Here is a 14713-nt window from a genome sequence, read left to right as displayed (position 1 = left end):
ATTCTAGTGACACCCACTCTGTTCCTCAGTCTGTATCTAAGGATGAGAATGCTTTTTGAAAAGGAACTGGTCGATGATACTAACACCAGTTTTCTTTGATCAGTGGAGTGTTTGTGTCCCAGAGTAATGGCCAACACAGAGGGTGAGGAAATTGGGGATACCAGTTTGGTTTCCATGGAGCACGTGTGGTATGAGAATGTCCTGTTAACAAGACAGTTCACCACCTCTACCGACCCAGACCACAGTATCTCTTGCCAATTACTTTAATAAGTTCCTGAGTGATTTTCCTACTTCTCCCCTTGTTTCCTACAGAGATCGTATGCTGCCACACCTGTGGTCCTTCCCAGATCTCCTCTCCTAAAGCGATACCTTATTCACTCCACTGGCCTCCTTGCTGTTCCTAGAATATTGAAGCACATTTCTTCCTCAGGGGCAGTGCCCTTGTGGTTTCCTCTTGCTAAGACACTTTTCTTTCTGCCATACTATCTAGTGCTAGAACCTACTATGCTCATGAACCCTTTACTCCAAGACCCTTTCCCTTCTTTATTTTTCTCCAGAACCTTTACCACCATGTGGCATTCTGTCTAGTTTTTGTTTGTCTCCTTCCACTAGACTAAGGCTTCATGGGGACAAGGATATTTGTGTGTGTGTTTGCCATTCTATCTATAGAGACTGGTACAGTGGACACTCATAGATATTCTTTAATAAACCTGTGAAGAATGAATGGTGAATGACTTTTTTTTTGAGAGATTATTAAAGTCATAAACATTGTAGTTATTAGCTTACAGAAATGCATGTACCTGGTAAAAATACATGACAGGCCACCTAGTGAAAGGTAAGTCTCCTAGACCTCATCATCCATTGTTTTATTGCAGAAACAAAAAACAAAAAACACAGGTGTTTATACAAACATGCCTTTCTTCCACTTACAGAATCAGGTACAAACTGTCCTACACATTGCTATTTACACTTGCATGTTTTTTGGCAATTCTTCATCATTATACACGTTGTACAATTACATGCATATATGTTATACGTTAGTGTATGATATGTAATGACCAAGAATGATCTCCAAAATCTACATATAAAGCATAAATAGCAATGTATAGGACTGTGTGTATGCTATTTTTAAATATGTATGTGTGTATAAATATGTTTTACATACTATGTAATATGTAAATGTATAATATGCTTATGTGCGTGTACATCTTGTAGTGTATCAGATATATTACTTTTCAGTCTTTTTTCTGGCTGAGGGTTAAGATTCCGCTCAACATTTTGACTGATTATTTTTTCTTTTGCAGTGCCCACTGTTGATGTCTTCCAGATTTCTACAAAAGAGCGATTTGGATTGGGACATCAGCTGAAAAAGTAAGTTTCCCAAGAATAAAAGAATAAATCTCTTTGAAAGAGAACTGAATTCTCATTTTGCTTACTCCTCTCCCCCCATTCTTATTAGATAAGAGCTTTTTGAAGTGAGCGCCTCAGGAGAGGCACTCATCCGATGCCAAGAGCTGCATCAGTAATTGAGCTGGCAGAGCTCACCTCTAGAACCAGCCGCAGTCCTTCTGTTTGCCCGCCCAGGTCCACTCTCCTCTCTCCAACACCCTGCCCTCACTCGGAAAGCTGATCTGTGTGAGTGCGGGTTCTAATGTGCTGCTGTGTCTCAAATGTGACCAACAGAGGAGGAAGCAGTGTAAGAAGGGAGTATTTATTGCCTTTGGTTTCCACTCTAAGAGGTCACCTTGAGTAGTCCTTCAAGTGAGGCTTTCTTCTCTGCTCTAGGCCATGGCCTTTGCATGACTGTCTCTTACTGGGTCCCGTTACAGTTTCCCTCTGCTTGTTCCTTGGGCGTAGAGGTGGTAACAGTCAGCAGCCACTGGCCCTGGGCTGCTGTACTGTGCTTAGCTCCTGCAACTGCACTCTTGAAATGATCATTCCTATTTTAAATAAAACTTTTATTTCCTCTTTGGACCTTGACTAATGCAGTGAATGAATTTCTGTTTTATAAACATAAAATTATCCCAGTCAAAATGACTTTTAAAACATGGTAGCATATGGTCAAAAATAAATTTAGTAAATTCTATGCTATATATTGGCTATAAGAATTTGTATTACTGGAGAAATCCCGAAGGATTATTTATTCTTCTGAATATGCAGATTTTACTGCAACTTAAATTTATCAGGAGAGATCATTTGATTATTATATATTTAAACACGGTGGTTTGTACCCTCCACTATGACACAGTTCATGTATTCACCTGTGTTTTAATGAATTTTAATTGGGCATCTGACATTAGCCTTTATTGAGCAATGTTCTAAGAGAAAGTACTTTGAAACTTTTTATTTCGTTTACTAAATAGGGTATTTACTGTAGTCATTTTACTTGAGATTATGGATGTAAGAGGAAGTGTATGTGTGTTATCAATAGTTGTACATATTATGGACCTCTAGAATTGTCTTAAGTTTTTACGACTTGACATTGCTCAGATGTGAATCATGTGTGGATATCATTTGAAAGAAAACTAAGATAAGGGAATATTCTTGCAAATTTCCAGTGTTGGGTTTAAATATGAACATATAAAAATTAGATAATAAACCCTTAATGTTTCAAATTGCACATCTCTAAAACTAAGTTCAATTTACAACATATGTTTAGCACATTATAAAATGCAGTGGTTTCTTTAAAAGCACTCAAAAGAGAAATTTTCTGTTTTCTATACTAAGATTTGGTGTGCTTTTTCAGTGGAATTGGTTTTGTTTTTTTTCTTTTTTTTCTTTCACTTTTTAAAGATTTTATTTGTTTGAGCAAAGGCAGAGAGAGAAAGAGAGAGCATGCACCGAAGCAGGGTGGAGGGGCGGAGGGAGAAGCAGGCTCCCTGATGAGTCAGGATCCCTACCTGGGGCTTGATCCCAGGACCCAGGGATCATGACTTGAGCCGAAGGCAGATATTTAACTGACAGAGCCACCCAGGTGCTGCTGGTTTTGTTTTTTAATTGGTTTTTGTTTTCTGTGTCTTAGAGCTAAACGTGGAGCCTGCCTCTATGTTATGCCATCCAGGTTGGTCACCACCATACCTTGGCACATCTTTTTTTCCCCTCCTCCTGTGATGATTTTTCCCCTCACCCAATTTTCTTCCTTGTTTTTAAATTTTTTTCTAATTTAAAGACTTTATTTTTTTAAGTGCAGTTTTAGGTTCACAGCAAAACTGAGAACAAGATACAGAGATTTTCCATATACCTCCTGCCCCCACCTATGTGTAGGCTTCCTGTTATCGACATCTCCCAGCAGAATGGTACATTTGCTAGGACTGATGAATGTACGTTGACACCTGACTATCATCCGAAGTCCATAGTTCACCGTATGTACATTTGTTAGCCACTTAACCTTTTTTTTAAGGTGAAATGAAGTTGATCCAAACAAGACAAGAATTATAAAAACAGAAATCTTGGAATATATAACTTTCTGCCTTTTAATGATATCTGAGTATATTGTTTGGGCTCAGAAAAAGAAATGGTGTGTATAATTCCAACTCTGAGAAATTAAGGAAAGCTGTATTCTGTATTCACTGTTTCATCACTTTGTAGAACATGTAACATTTTATTAATATTTCCATCTAAATGTTTAACATTTTAAAAAGGTTAATTACTTCTATGGATAAATTTTAGTTCTATGGACAGTTTAGTATATGGGCTAGAACTTTTTCTTAATGACTCCTATTACGTTTTAATCTAATTTACTCTTCCTTAACTATAAATAACTGGGTTTGCCTGTGATCCTTTCTAGTCTAAAATTGCATGATTTCCAAAAGCCGGATCTCATCCTCACAATAAGGCATAAGAGGAAACTGAAGTATAAAGAGACTATTTTCCAGAAACATATAGCAAGTTAGGAAGGCAGACTCAAAACCTAGGCCCTTTGTTATTATTGCTGTGGTTTGTTTTCAGCAAATAAACCCTCGTTAGACTTTTTCTGTGCTTCTGTATCCGACGTGTTTCTGGCAACCAGACTGGCTTATGAACGACTGCAGTAGCAAATGCATACGCAGTGCTCATTGTATGTGACGCACTGTTCTAAGCGCTTTACCTCCGTGATCTCACATGCTCTTCACCACGGTGCGGTCCAGCAGGTACTGTTACGACCCGCATTTCCTAGACGATGAAGCTGAGACCCAGAGAGATTCAGCAAGGTGCTGAGGCCACAGAGAGAAAGTGGTAGGCCAGAATCTGACCCCAGATCAATACTTTTGACCCATCCACCAATCTGCTTCTCATATAATCGTAGGTATCCCTTTGTTTTATGTAAGACTTGGGATTCGTTTTCGGCACTGAATGAATATTGGAAGAACATGAAGGCATTACAAGAGCCTGAAAGAAAAAAAAAATACTGACCCAAAACGGATGTAGTAAAGTGATCACCCTCATGTGGAGTATCTATTATTCGAGGGCTAACCATGGAACAGGCCATGGAGATATTCTTTTTTTTTTTCTCTTTTCTACCCACCTCTTTTTTTTTTTTTTTTTGATATGTTAGTGACCATACAGTACGTCATTAATTTTTGATGTAGCGTTCCATGATTCATTGTTTGTGTGTAACACCCCGTGCTCCATGCAATATGTGGCCTCCTTAATACCCTTCACCGGGCTAGCGCATCTCCCCACCCCCCTCCCCTCTAAAACCCTCAGATTGTTTCCCGGAGTCTATAGTCTCTCATGGTTCATTTCCCTTTCTGTTTACCCTCCCTTCATTTTTCCCTTCCTTCTACTGATCTCCCTGCTATTTCTTTTTTTTTTTTTTTAAGATTTTATTTATTTATTTGACAGAGATAGAGACAGCCAGCGAGAGAGGGAATACAAGCAGGGGGAGTGGGAGAGGAAGAAGCAGGCTCCTAGCAGAAGAACCTGATGTGGGGCTCGATCCCACAACGCTGGGATCATGCCCTGAGCCGGAGGCAGACGCTTAACCGCTGTGCCACCCAGGCGCCCCTCCCTGCTATTTCTTATGTTCCACAAATGAGTGAAACCATATGATAATTGTCTTTCTCTGCTTGACTTATTTCACTTAGCATAATCTCCTCCAGTTCCATCCATGTTGCTGCAAATGTTGGGTATTCATCCTTTCTGATGGCTGAGTAATATTCCGTTGTATACGTGGACCACATCTTCTTTATCCATTCGTCTGTTGATGGGCATCTCGGCTCCTTCCACAGTTTGGCTATTGTGGACATTGCTGCTATGAACATTGGGGTGCATATGGCCCTTCTCTTCACTACGTCTGTATCTTTGGGGTAAATACCCAGTAGTGCAATTGCTGGGTCACAGGGTAGCTCTATTTTTAACTTTTTGAGGGACCTCCACACTGTTTTCCAAAGCGGCTGTACCAACTTGAATTCCCACCAACTATATATGACTTGATGCTGAATTTGCATTGATCAAACTTAAGTTGTTTTTAAAAGGAAAAAAGCCTTGCAAATCTCCAGTATTGCCTTAAGTACATACAGACATAAAATTAGGTATAAATTCTTCATCAATGGAGTTCGCGTTTATAAAACAAAATTTTAATTTATAACTGAAGTGCAAATCAAAGTAAAACCCTCAAATTTCAATTGTAAAATTAGCACGTTAATTTGATTTGGTTCATGATGCTATTTTACTGAAGCTGTTAGACCACCACAGCTGGAATATAGTACTGGCTCCTCGAGTGCATATTCCTTTTGAAGATTTTGTTTTTAAGATTTTATTTCTTTATTTGACAGAGAGAGACAGCCAGAGAGAGAGGGAACACAAGCAGGGGGAGTGGGAGAGGAAGAAGCAGGCTCCTAGCGGAGGAGCCTGATGTGGGGCTCGATCCCAGAACACTGGGATCACGCCCCGAGCAAAAGGCAGACGCTTAAGGACTGCGCCACCCAGGTGCCCCGCATATTCCTTTTGAAATCAGCATGAAGAAGATCGTAGCATTGCCCACATGTACTCCCTTTTCTCTGTTTGAACTACCTCAGGACCTTCGTTGACGCAGCTGACTATGACATCATCTGGTGTAATAAACCTTTGAAGTCTTTTTTTTTCCCTTTTATTATCAGCCAATGGCAGTTGTAGTAGCTCTTCACGATACCAGCCTAATAGTAAACACAGTTTACTATGCGAGCACTGAAATCTCTTGGTTGTTCCCCATTATCAAGAGGCGGTCACTACCCAGCACGTGCTCATGGTATATTTCACATTACTGTGGACATTAAATACAACATTAACTTTCTTACAGGATGGTTAACTCCCACCTTTTGAATCCAAGAACATCTAGGGGTCTGGGTGTCCAAGTTTCAGAATTACTGGTTTCAGATGCTGAGGTCACACTTGGGAATGCTGATGTAATATGAAAGCGGAAACAACTTGAGCTATTGACTTGGTATTTTGTTGTTGTAGTTCCAATTAGTCTATCAAGAATTAGAAAAGCACTTATTAGGTTTCCGAGGGAATGGTGCACAGGAATGACAATTTTTTTAAAGATTTTATTTATTTATTTGAGAGAGAGTGAGTGAGAGAGAGAGCATGAGAGGGGAGAAACAGAGGGAGAAGCAGACTCCCTGCTGAGCAGAGAGCCCGACGTAGGACTCGATACTGGGACTCCAGGATCATGACCCGAGCCGAAGGCAGCCGCTTAACCAACTGAGCCACCCAGGTGCCCAGGAATGGCAGTTTTTTATAAGAGAAAAAGAATCTGAATGTGCTTAGTACAACGGGTGGTGTCACTGGGGATTTCAGAAATATGAAGACCCTAATATTACTGTTACATTTAAATCTTGCTAAAATCTTGATTGGATGGAAAAAAAATCTTCAAAAATACAGCATTAAACAACAACAAAAAAATTTCCATTGGCCTGAGGTTAAAGGTGCAAATTTGGAATCCTGCATCATTGACTGCAGTTTTTTCCCTTTTTTCCTCACTACCTCTGTAGCTAAAAAGGCCTCAAAATATTCCATAAATGACTGATTCTTCTGAACTCATCTAAGCTCTTTGATTAAAGGCCGGGGTAGTAAGTCTGAGGTTGTTCTTTCTGGTGATGGGAGTTAATCTGATAGAACCTGAAGGATCTTGAGAAATTAATAATGGTCTTAGTGCCAAGAGTCACACCTGTCTCTTTGACGAGCATGTGTTAACATAAGTCCACATCGGATAGCATAGGTGTTGCAGTCTCGCCACTTTTTAACCAGGGTAAATTGGTACGATTTCATTGTTTAACCTTATTTGTGAAATGTGTGGAATAATAGCTACTACTCACTCTCTGGGGGTATTGGGAGTTAAGAGAAAAAAATCTGTTATATAAATTACTCCTTGGTATATTATAAATGGTAAATATTGGTACCACTGGTTTTTTTTTTGTTTTTTTGGGGGTTTTTTGCTCCAAAAGCAATCTATGTTAGAAATAACTGAGAAGAACATGAAAGCACGCAACAATTTATTGTATACATGATGTTTGATTGTAATATTTCGCATCCGCTTTAATATCAGCCTTAACAGACCCTCTGCCATTGCCACTTGAAAGGTGGGATCTGAGAAGCTGTCACAGTCAGGGATCCTTCTCAGAAAATAGTGCTGTGTCCAAGTCCACAGCTGACGTTCCAGAATTCTTTGCCTCAAAACAGTGATGCGCAGTGGTCTTGACTTAGAAAATACTAAGATCAGGAATTACCAAATTCCTGCTTTATGATAGCAACAAAGTTTTTAGAGACACAGGATTTTTTCATCATTTTTTATTTTTTAAGATTTATTTATTTATTATTTTAGAGAGAGATAGTGTGCACATGCACGTGCGGGCAGGGGAGGGGCAGAGGGAGAGGGACAGAGAGAATCTCAAGCCCACTTTGTGCTCCCATACCAGGCTCGATCTCACGACCCTGAGATCATGACCTGAGCTGAAACCAAGAGTTGTTCACTTAACTGACTGAGCCACCCGGGTGCCCCAAGACACACAATTTTTTCTTAAAAAAAAAAAACAGTGTATTTAAAAGTGAATGGGCTGTGCAGAGAGAGAAAATTTGCTGATTTCGTATTTCTCCATAGAGTCAGTTTTACATGGTTTCTTTTTACTTAATGATTTCACAGTTTCATTTTATTTCCCTTTTCATGAAGAAAACTGCATAAGCAAATCAAATGAAAAGAAATTGACTTTACTTGTATCTTAATAGATAAAATCATAATTACTGTCAAACATTTTTTCAAAACTGTGTTTCTGGCATGAGCAAACCAATTCAGAATTTCCTTTCAGCTAAAGAACTGCTAAAGTTGTTGATCCTAAAGGCTGCCCTTTTAAATCTCTTTATCGCCTATTATTTTATCAATTCTTTTTTTTAAAGATTTTTATATATTTATTTATTAGAGAGAGAGTAAGAGCAAGCGCGATAGAAGCAAAGGCGGGGGCGGGGATGGGACAGAGGGAGAAGGAGATGCAGACTCCCTGATGATCTGGGAGCCCAACGTGGGGCTCAATCCCAGGACCCTGGGATCGTGAACTGAGCCAAAGGTAGACGCTTAACCAACTGAGCCACCCAGGTTTCCCTATTTTATCAATTCTTTTATCATTTATGTTATCAATCATATCACAGTAATTAATGAGTTATTAACCAAAATGCATTGAAGTCATAGAAATTTTCTGCATGGTGCTTTCCTGCATATGGAAACATCTCGTTTGATCCTAAATTAGAATCTCACCAGTCACCGTGCATTTATTTTCCTTTGATTACATTCTCTACATAATACAGAAATCTCATCTTAAAGTGTCTTGGAACTCTGATGACAGACTTCCTTTGCATTGACAGGATCATGCAGACATTTGTTACCCAGCAGTGGAAACAGAGCAAAGAAAAATCCAATTGCCTGCACAATAAGAAGCTGTCAGAGAAGAAGGTGAAATCTCCCCTGCATTTATTTTCTACCTTGCGCAGGTGGGTAGCAGGTGCCTTCTCTGTTGTCTTTTTTCCATTCTGACCACGCGCTAGTCCACGGTTAGGTACTTCAGAGCTAGCTTTCTGTCGTCTTGGCATCCATTTATTTTCTGTGTGACTGCAAAGAACGGACTAAGTCCTGTCAATTCCATCAAAAACATAGATGCTCATTTCTATGTTCAGAGTGTTTGTTTTCTTACCATGAGTTTAATGTGTTAAAATGGCATTCCTTGTTTTCTAATCACAGAGTTTTCTGTACCAAGATTAGTTCCGCCTAGAGTTCTGGGATAGGAGGGGTCCAAGAACCTGGTAATCTTTTGCTTTGCAGGAAAAATATAATTCAGTTCGGTCCATGTGGTCACTGGGCCCATATTTGTGGTTTCTATCTGAGCTGGATTAAAACGAGGTGGTGTTTGTGGCCGAGTCAAGTGGACTGAGCCAACCAAGAGTTCTCCGCGGTGTGTCATGCTCATGATTTGCCGCCGTACTAACTGTTGTTCCATTTTGAAGGTCGCCAAGTTATCCCCCCCCTGGCTGTGGGAAAAGCAAATCCAAACTGAAATCGGAGCAAGATGGAATCTCCAAAACGCATAAGCTGCTGCGGAGGACTTGTTCTAGTACCGTCAAGACCGACGACGTGTGCGCCACCAAGTCGCACAGGACCTTTGGTCGCTCCCTGTCCAGCGACCCCAGGGCTGAGCAGGCGGGGGCGGCAATCAAGTCGCACAAACTCTTGACCCGGCCGTGCCCTGCCGCCGTCAAGCAAGAGGACTGCCTCACTCTGAAGCCGCCCAAGCTGTTGACCCGGTCTTGTTCTGGAGACCCGCGGTGTGAGCACACCACCAACCTGAAGCCCCACAAACTGCTCAGCAGATCTTACTCCAGCAATCTCCGAGTGGAAGAGCTGTACGGACTGAAAAACCACAAGCTGCTCAGCAAGTCTTCCTCCAGCGCTCCCAAGTCCTCCAAGATGGAGCTTTTCAAGGAACCCAACGCAGAGGGCAGGAGGCTCTCTCTTACCTCAGGGCTTATCGGTATCTTAACACCGTCTTCGGCGTCATCTTCCCAGCCTGCTGTGCGTAAATAACTTTCATCCCGAGTTCCTCCGTGTTAGCTAAGGGGCAGGAGAGCGTTTTGTCGGCTTGTTTTGTTAAGATCTGGTAGAGGAAAGAAGCCAGATTTTCGTTTTTGTTCTTTAGAATTTACCCTTTTTTTTTCTTTTTGGATATTATTTAGCATGTCAACATTGGCAACTGGTACTGGAATGTTCATTTTGATTCCGAAAAAATAAATGTAGCTATTGATCGAAGGTCTAGTCCGCATTCCTGTCATGGTCACGAATGCTGCTAAAAATGGAAGTCAGTTGGCTCCACAAAGCCGATCCTTTTCAGCAAGCGTGGCATTTTAATGTTTTATCAAGTAGGTTTATCTGCTCTCTAGTTTCATATGTAAGTAGTGGAGGACAAAGTTTGTCTAATTAAATTCAGAGTAATGTCCTTCCATTTATATAGATATAGATATATCTATATATATGAGGAAACATACGTCTATGAACATCGTAACTTGTAGAGAGAAGCAGCATTTACTTCTGTATCCCAGAGGTTCACTTAAAGCTGCCCTCACTGGCTACTTCATAAAACTGAAGTCACTTTATCCTGAAGTGTTTTGGTGGAGATGGGACTGAAGGTAACTATATTAAAACTTAAGTCCTTTGGGTGGTATTTATTGGGAGTCAGTCTCACACAAAATTTACCTTTGGAGTGATCAGCATTATAGCTGATTTCAGATAAAGAAACAGACCTATCTTATGTTTATTAATTACATAAAATAGTTGATAAAACATGTTGTTTTCTTTTAGTTAATACGTAGGTGTGTTGTGGTAAGGGTGTACTTAACTCTAAACCATACATATGGATACACCTACCAGTAGATGAAATTGAAAAAAATAAGATACATTATCAGAAATTTCTGCTGCTCTTGTATAGCTTTATTTCTAAAATTACATTGTAAATGATACCATAAAATTATATTTAAGAAAATGTATTTAAGTATGTTGATAATTTTACGTGAACACCCCTAAAAGCCCATTTCTTATCAAAAGTAAACATTAAGGACACACAGAAAATAACGTCAAAATGTTAACATAGAAAGTTTCCCATGACACTTTCACCTAAAAAAGATAATTTCACATATTCTGTAAAAGAAAATGTCTTACTATTTTCCTGTATGATTAAGCCTAATACAGTACAATAGTTTAGTGTTGTACCCCCTCAGCAGCTGTCTCATATGTCCTTGAAGGAATAATTCTCATTGTAAAATAAGATGGAAATAGTCTAAATGAGGAGGTGGGAGCATTTGACGATAAGTAGTAGAGGAAATGAGCTTTTGTGATCATTTAAAACTGCCAGTCATTTTTACTAGATGATCAGAAATTAAGAATACTATTGTTTTAGCATACACAAGGCTTGTGGTAGTAATGGCAGAAAGTATATTATAATAAAGAAATTCTAAAATCTTGATGTCATAATCAGTGATTTAATTCATATTACAGGTGACCTTAGATCACACTCGTATTCACTGTTGGAAAAAGTCACAGGCTATAATTCATGTATTCTGTGAGTTAAGAAATTATTTTCTTCTTCTACTTTGCTTTTTATAGCCAAATGGTGCCAAATGCATTCCAATACGAGACCGCGGCTTCCTAGTGCAGGTATGAGCCAAGCCATCCATTGCAGAAATATTTTAGCTTTTAATGGGTTTTCAAATTATTTATGAACTTGACTTAATTATTTCTCTTCATTGTTTTATTCAGACAATTGAGTTTGCTGAGCAGCGGATCCCTGTATTGAATGAATACTGTGTGGTTTGTGATGAGCCACATGTGTTTCAAAATGGCCCCATGCTTAGGGTAAGTTCTCATTGGTAGGATATCAGTGTTGATATAGAATATAAAAAGGTTAGGATATAAAAATAAATAAGTATATAACTTGATTTACAGTAAATGCTCTCTACTGAGCACATTATTTAATACACACAGTGGTGTAATTTTGGCAAATGAATCACTATTTCTGAAGGAGTCTGTGAATGAGCAAGTCATTTCCTAGTAGAAAAATATTTCTTAGTGTATTTCTTATATGTGCTTATCCACTAGCTCTCTTTCCTTCCATCTATTTATATCTATCTGTCTACATCTATGTTGATATCAATAGACGGAGGTGGATATAGAGATAAATATAGCTACAGATGTATGTATGTAAGTTTGTGAACAGTGTTTCTTCAAAACCACACAATTTAAGATGCTTACTCTAGAGAGGAAAGGGTAGAAGTTAGAAGAGATACACAGTAGCATACAGAGGATCAGAATTTTAAAGATTTCAAAAAGAAAAAAAGCCAGCTCACTGACACGTTTGGGGCATTATTGAGGGAGTATAAAAATAAGAATCAATGTGTATATGTTCCCACAAAAAAAAATTTCCATTAATTTAGATGTGTAGTTTGGGAGGAATGAGCCAATTTCAAGTTTTTCTTCAATTTTTAATTTGAGATTAAATTCATAGAACATGTGATTCACTATTTTAATGTATACAACTCAGTGGTTTTTACGTATTCATAGTGTTGTGCAACCATTACCATTGTCTAATTCCAGAACGTTTCCATTACCCAAAAAAGAAATCCGTAACTGTTAGCAGTCATTCCCAGTCTTCTCCTCCCCTCATCCCCTGGCAACCATTAATCATTTTTTTGTTTCTATGAATTTGCCTATTTGGGATGTTTCATATAAATGGAATCATACATTATGTGGCCTTTTCCTTTGATTTCTCACTTAATATAATGTTTTCAAGATTCATCCATGTAGCGTGTATCAGTCTGTATTCCTTTTTTTTGGTGTAATAATATTACATTACATGGATATATGACACACATTTATCCATTCATCATTTATTGGAATTGCTGGGATGTATGTTAACTCTAAGTGCTTGAGAAACTACCAAACTATTTTTGACAGTGGCTGTACCATTTTACATTCCCACCAGCAGTGTATGGTGGTTCCAGTTTCTCCACATCTTCTCCAACATTTGTGATTCTCCTTCTTTTTTCCACCCAAGTTATAGCCATCTGAGTGTGCATGAAGTGGTATTTCACTGTGGCTCAGATATGCACTTCCCTAATGATTAGTGATTTTGAGCATTTTTTCGTGTGCTTATTGGCCACTTGTGCATTCTCTTGGAGAAACGTCTGTTTATATTTGTTGCCCATTTTTAATTGCATTATTTCTTTTTTGTTGTTGAGTTATTAAAGTTCTTTGTATATTCTGAATACTGGATTTTTATCAGATGTGTGATTTGCAGATATTCTCTCCCATTTTGTGGGTTTTCTTTACACTTTTTTGATAGTGACCTGTGACACACAGAAGTTTTTAATTTTAATTGAGTCCATATTTATCAATTGAACTGTTGCCTAACCCAAAGTCATAAAGATTTACACCTATATTTCCTTCTATGTGTTTTATAGTTGCTATCTTACAATTAAGTCATTGATCCTTTTTAAGTTAATTTTTGTGTATGGTGTGAGGTTGGGTTCTAAATTCATTCTTTTGTGTGTAGATATCCAGTTGCCTCAGCACCGTCTTTCTCCATTGAATGATCATGGAACCCTTGCTGAAAATCGTTTGACTATAGATGTATCAGTTTGTTATTAGACTCTTAATTTTATTCCAGTGACCCGTGTGTGTATCCTTAAACCTGTGCTTACGCTGTCTTGATTATGGTAGCTCTGCAGTAAGTTTGTAAGTGAGATGTGTGCGTCCTCCAACATCATTTTCCTTTTATAAGATTGTTTTCACTATTTGGGGTCCCTTGCATTTCTATATGAATTCTGAAGTCAGCCTGTTCATTTCTGAAGAAAAAAAAAAAAAGCAGTTAGAATTTTATTGGTTTGCATTGGATCTGTAGGCCAGTTTGGGAAGTATTGCTGTCTTAACAATTTCAACCCTTTCCCATCCATGAACCGACAGGAAGGTTTTTCATTTATTTAGATCTTTAAAAATTTCTTTCTACACTGTGTTGTAGTTTCATTGTTCAGGTCTTGTATATCCTTGGATTAATTTATTTTTGAGTTAGTTTATTCTTGTCACTCTAATCAGCGTTGTCCTGGAGGTGACAGCCAGGGCAATTAGGTAAGAAAAAATATTAGAAGGTATCCAGATCAGAAAGGAAAAACGAAGACGATCTCCATTTGCAGATGACATGAGTGCTGCGCCCTCGACACTGTACAGATTGATTTTTGCATATTGCTTCCTTATTTGATTTTCACAAAACTCTTGTGGTTTATGTATTTTTGTGCTCATGGTGCAGATAAGAGGATTAAGATCGAAAGAGTTTAAGCAATTTGTTCAGCATCACCCAGCTAGTAGGGGTAGAAGCTGGACTTGGAGCCTATTTCTGCCTGATTTCAAAATTGCATCAGAAATGCTTATTGAAGGCTTCCTAAGTATCAGGCACTGTACTAGACTTGTACTTTTTAAGAGAAATTTGCTCTGTTCTTGGGAATATATGCTTGAAAAGCCAAATTATAAAGCCTAGAAAGAGATAATTTTGTCAGAACTTGTTTGCATTTCAGGATTTATGCTTTAAAAAAACATGTAATAACCATTTATGATCATGATCTTTTGTCAAGTTCTCTGATATATTTGTTTTATTTTACTTGTTGATGGGAAACAGGTATACAAAAAGTTTTTCTTGCCACCCATACACTATTTTTTATCAGTCAGCTT

General features: G+C 38.5%; 1 protein-coding gene across 2 annotated transcripts in view; it reads left to right on the top strand.

Annotated features, from left to right (window-relative positions):
• Positions 1 to 14713, top strand: part of PARP8 (poly(ADP-ribose) polymerase family member 8) — a 173568-nt gene that overhangs the window by 118330 nt on the left and 40525 nt on the right. For both annotated transcript variants that reach the window (XR_006777663.2, XM_045787400.2), the window contains exons 11-15: positions 1305 to 1371; positions 8815 to 8940; positions 9451 to 10015; positions 11600 to 11650; positions 11753 to 11848. Coding sequence is in view for 1 of the 2 variants with exons in the window: in XM_045787400.2 (XP_045643356.2) it covers positions 1305 to 1371; positions 8815 to 8940; positions 9451 to 10015; positions 11600 to 11650; positions 11753 to 11848 (905 nt within the window). In the remaining variant the exon portion in view is untranslated. The remainder of the gene's footprint in view (positions 1 to 1304; positions 1372 to 8814; positions 8941 to 9450; positions 10016 to 11599; positions 11651 to 11752; positions 11849 to 14713) is intronic.

Source organism: Ursus americanus, chromosome 15, assembly GCF_024610735.1.
Source record: "Ursus americanus isolate L20-20 chromosome 15, mUrsAme1.1.p, whole genome shotgun sequence".
Classification (NCBI taxonomy): Eukaryota; Metazoa; Chordata; class Mammalia; order Carnivora; family Ursidae; genus Ursus; species Ursus americanus.
Note: the sequence above shows the minus strand (reverse complement) of the source record. Positions and strands in the feature narration are given on the sequence as shown.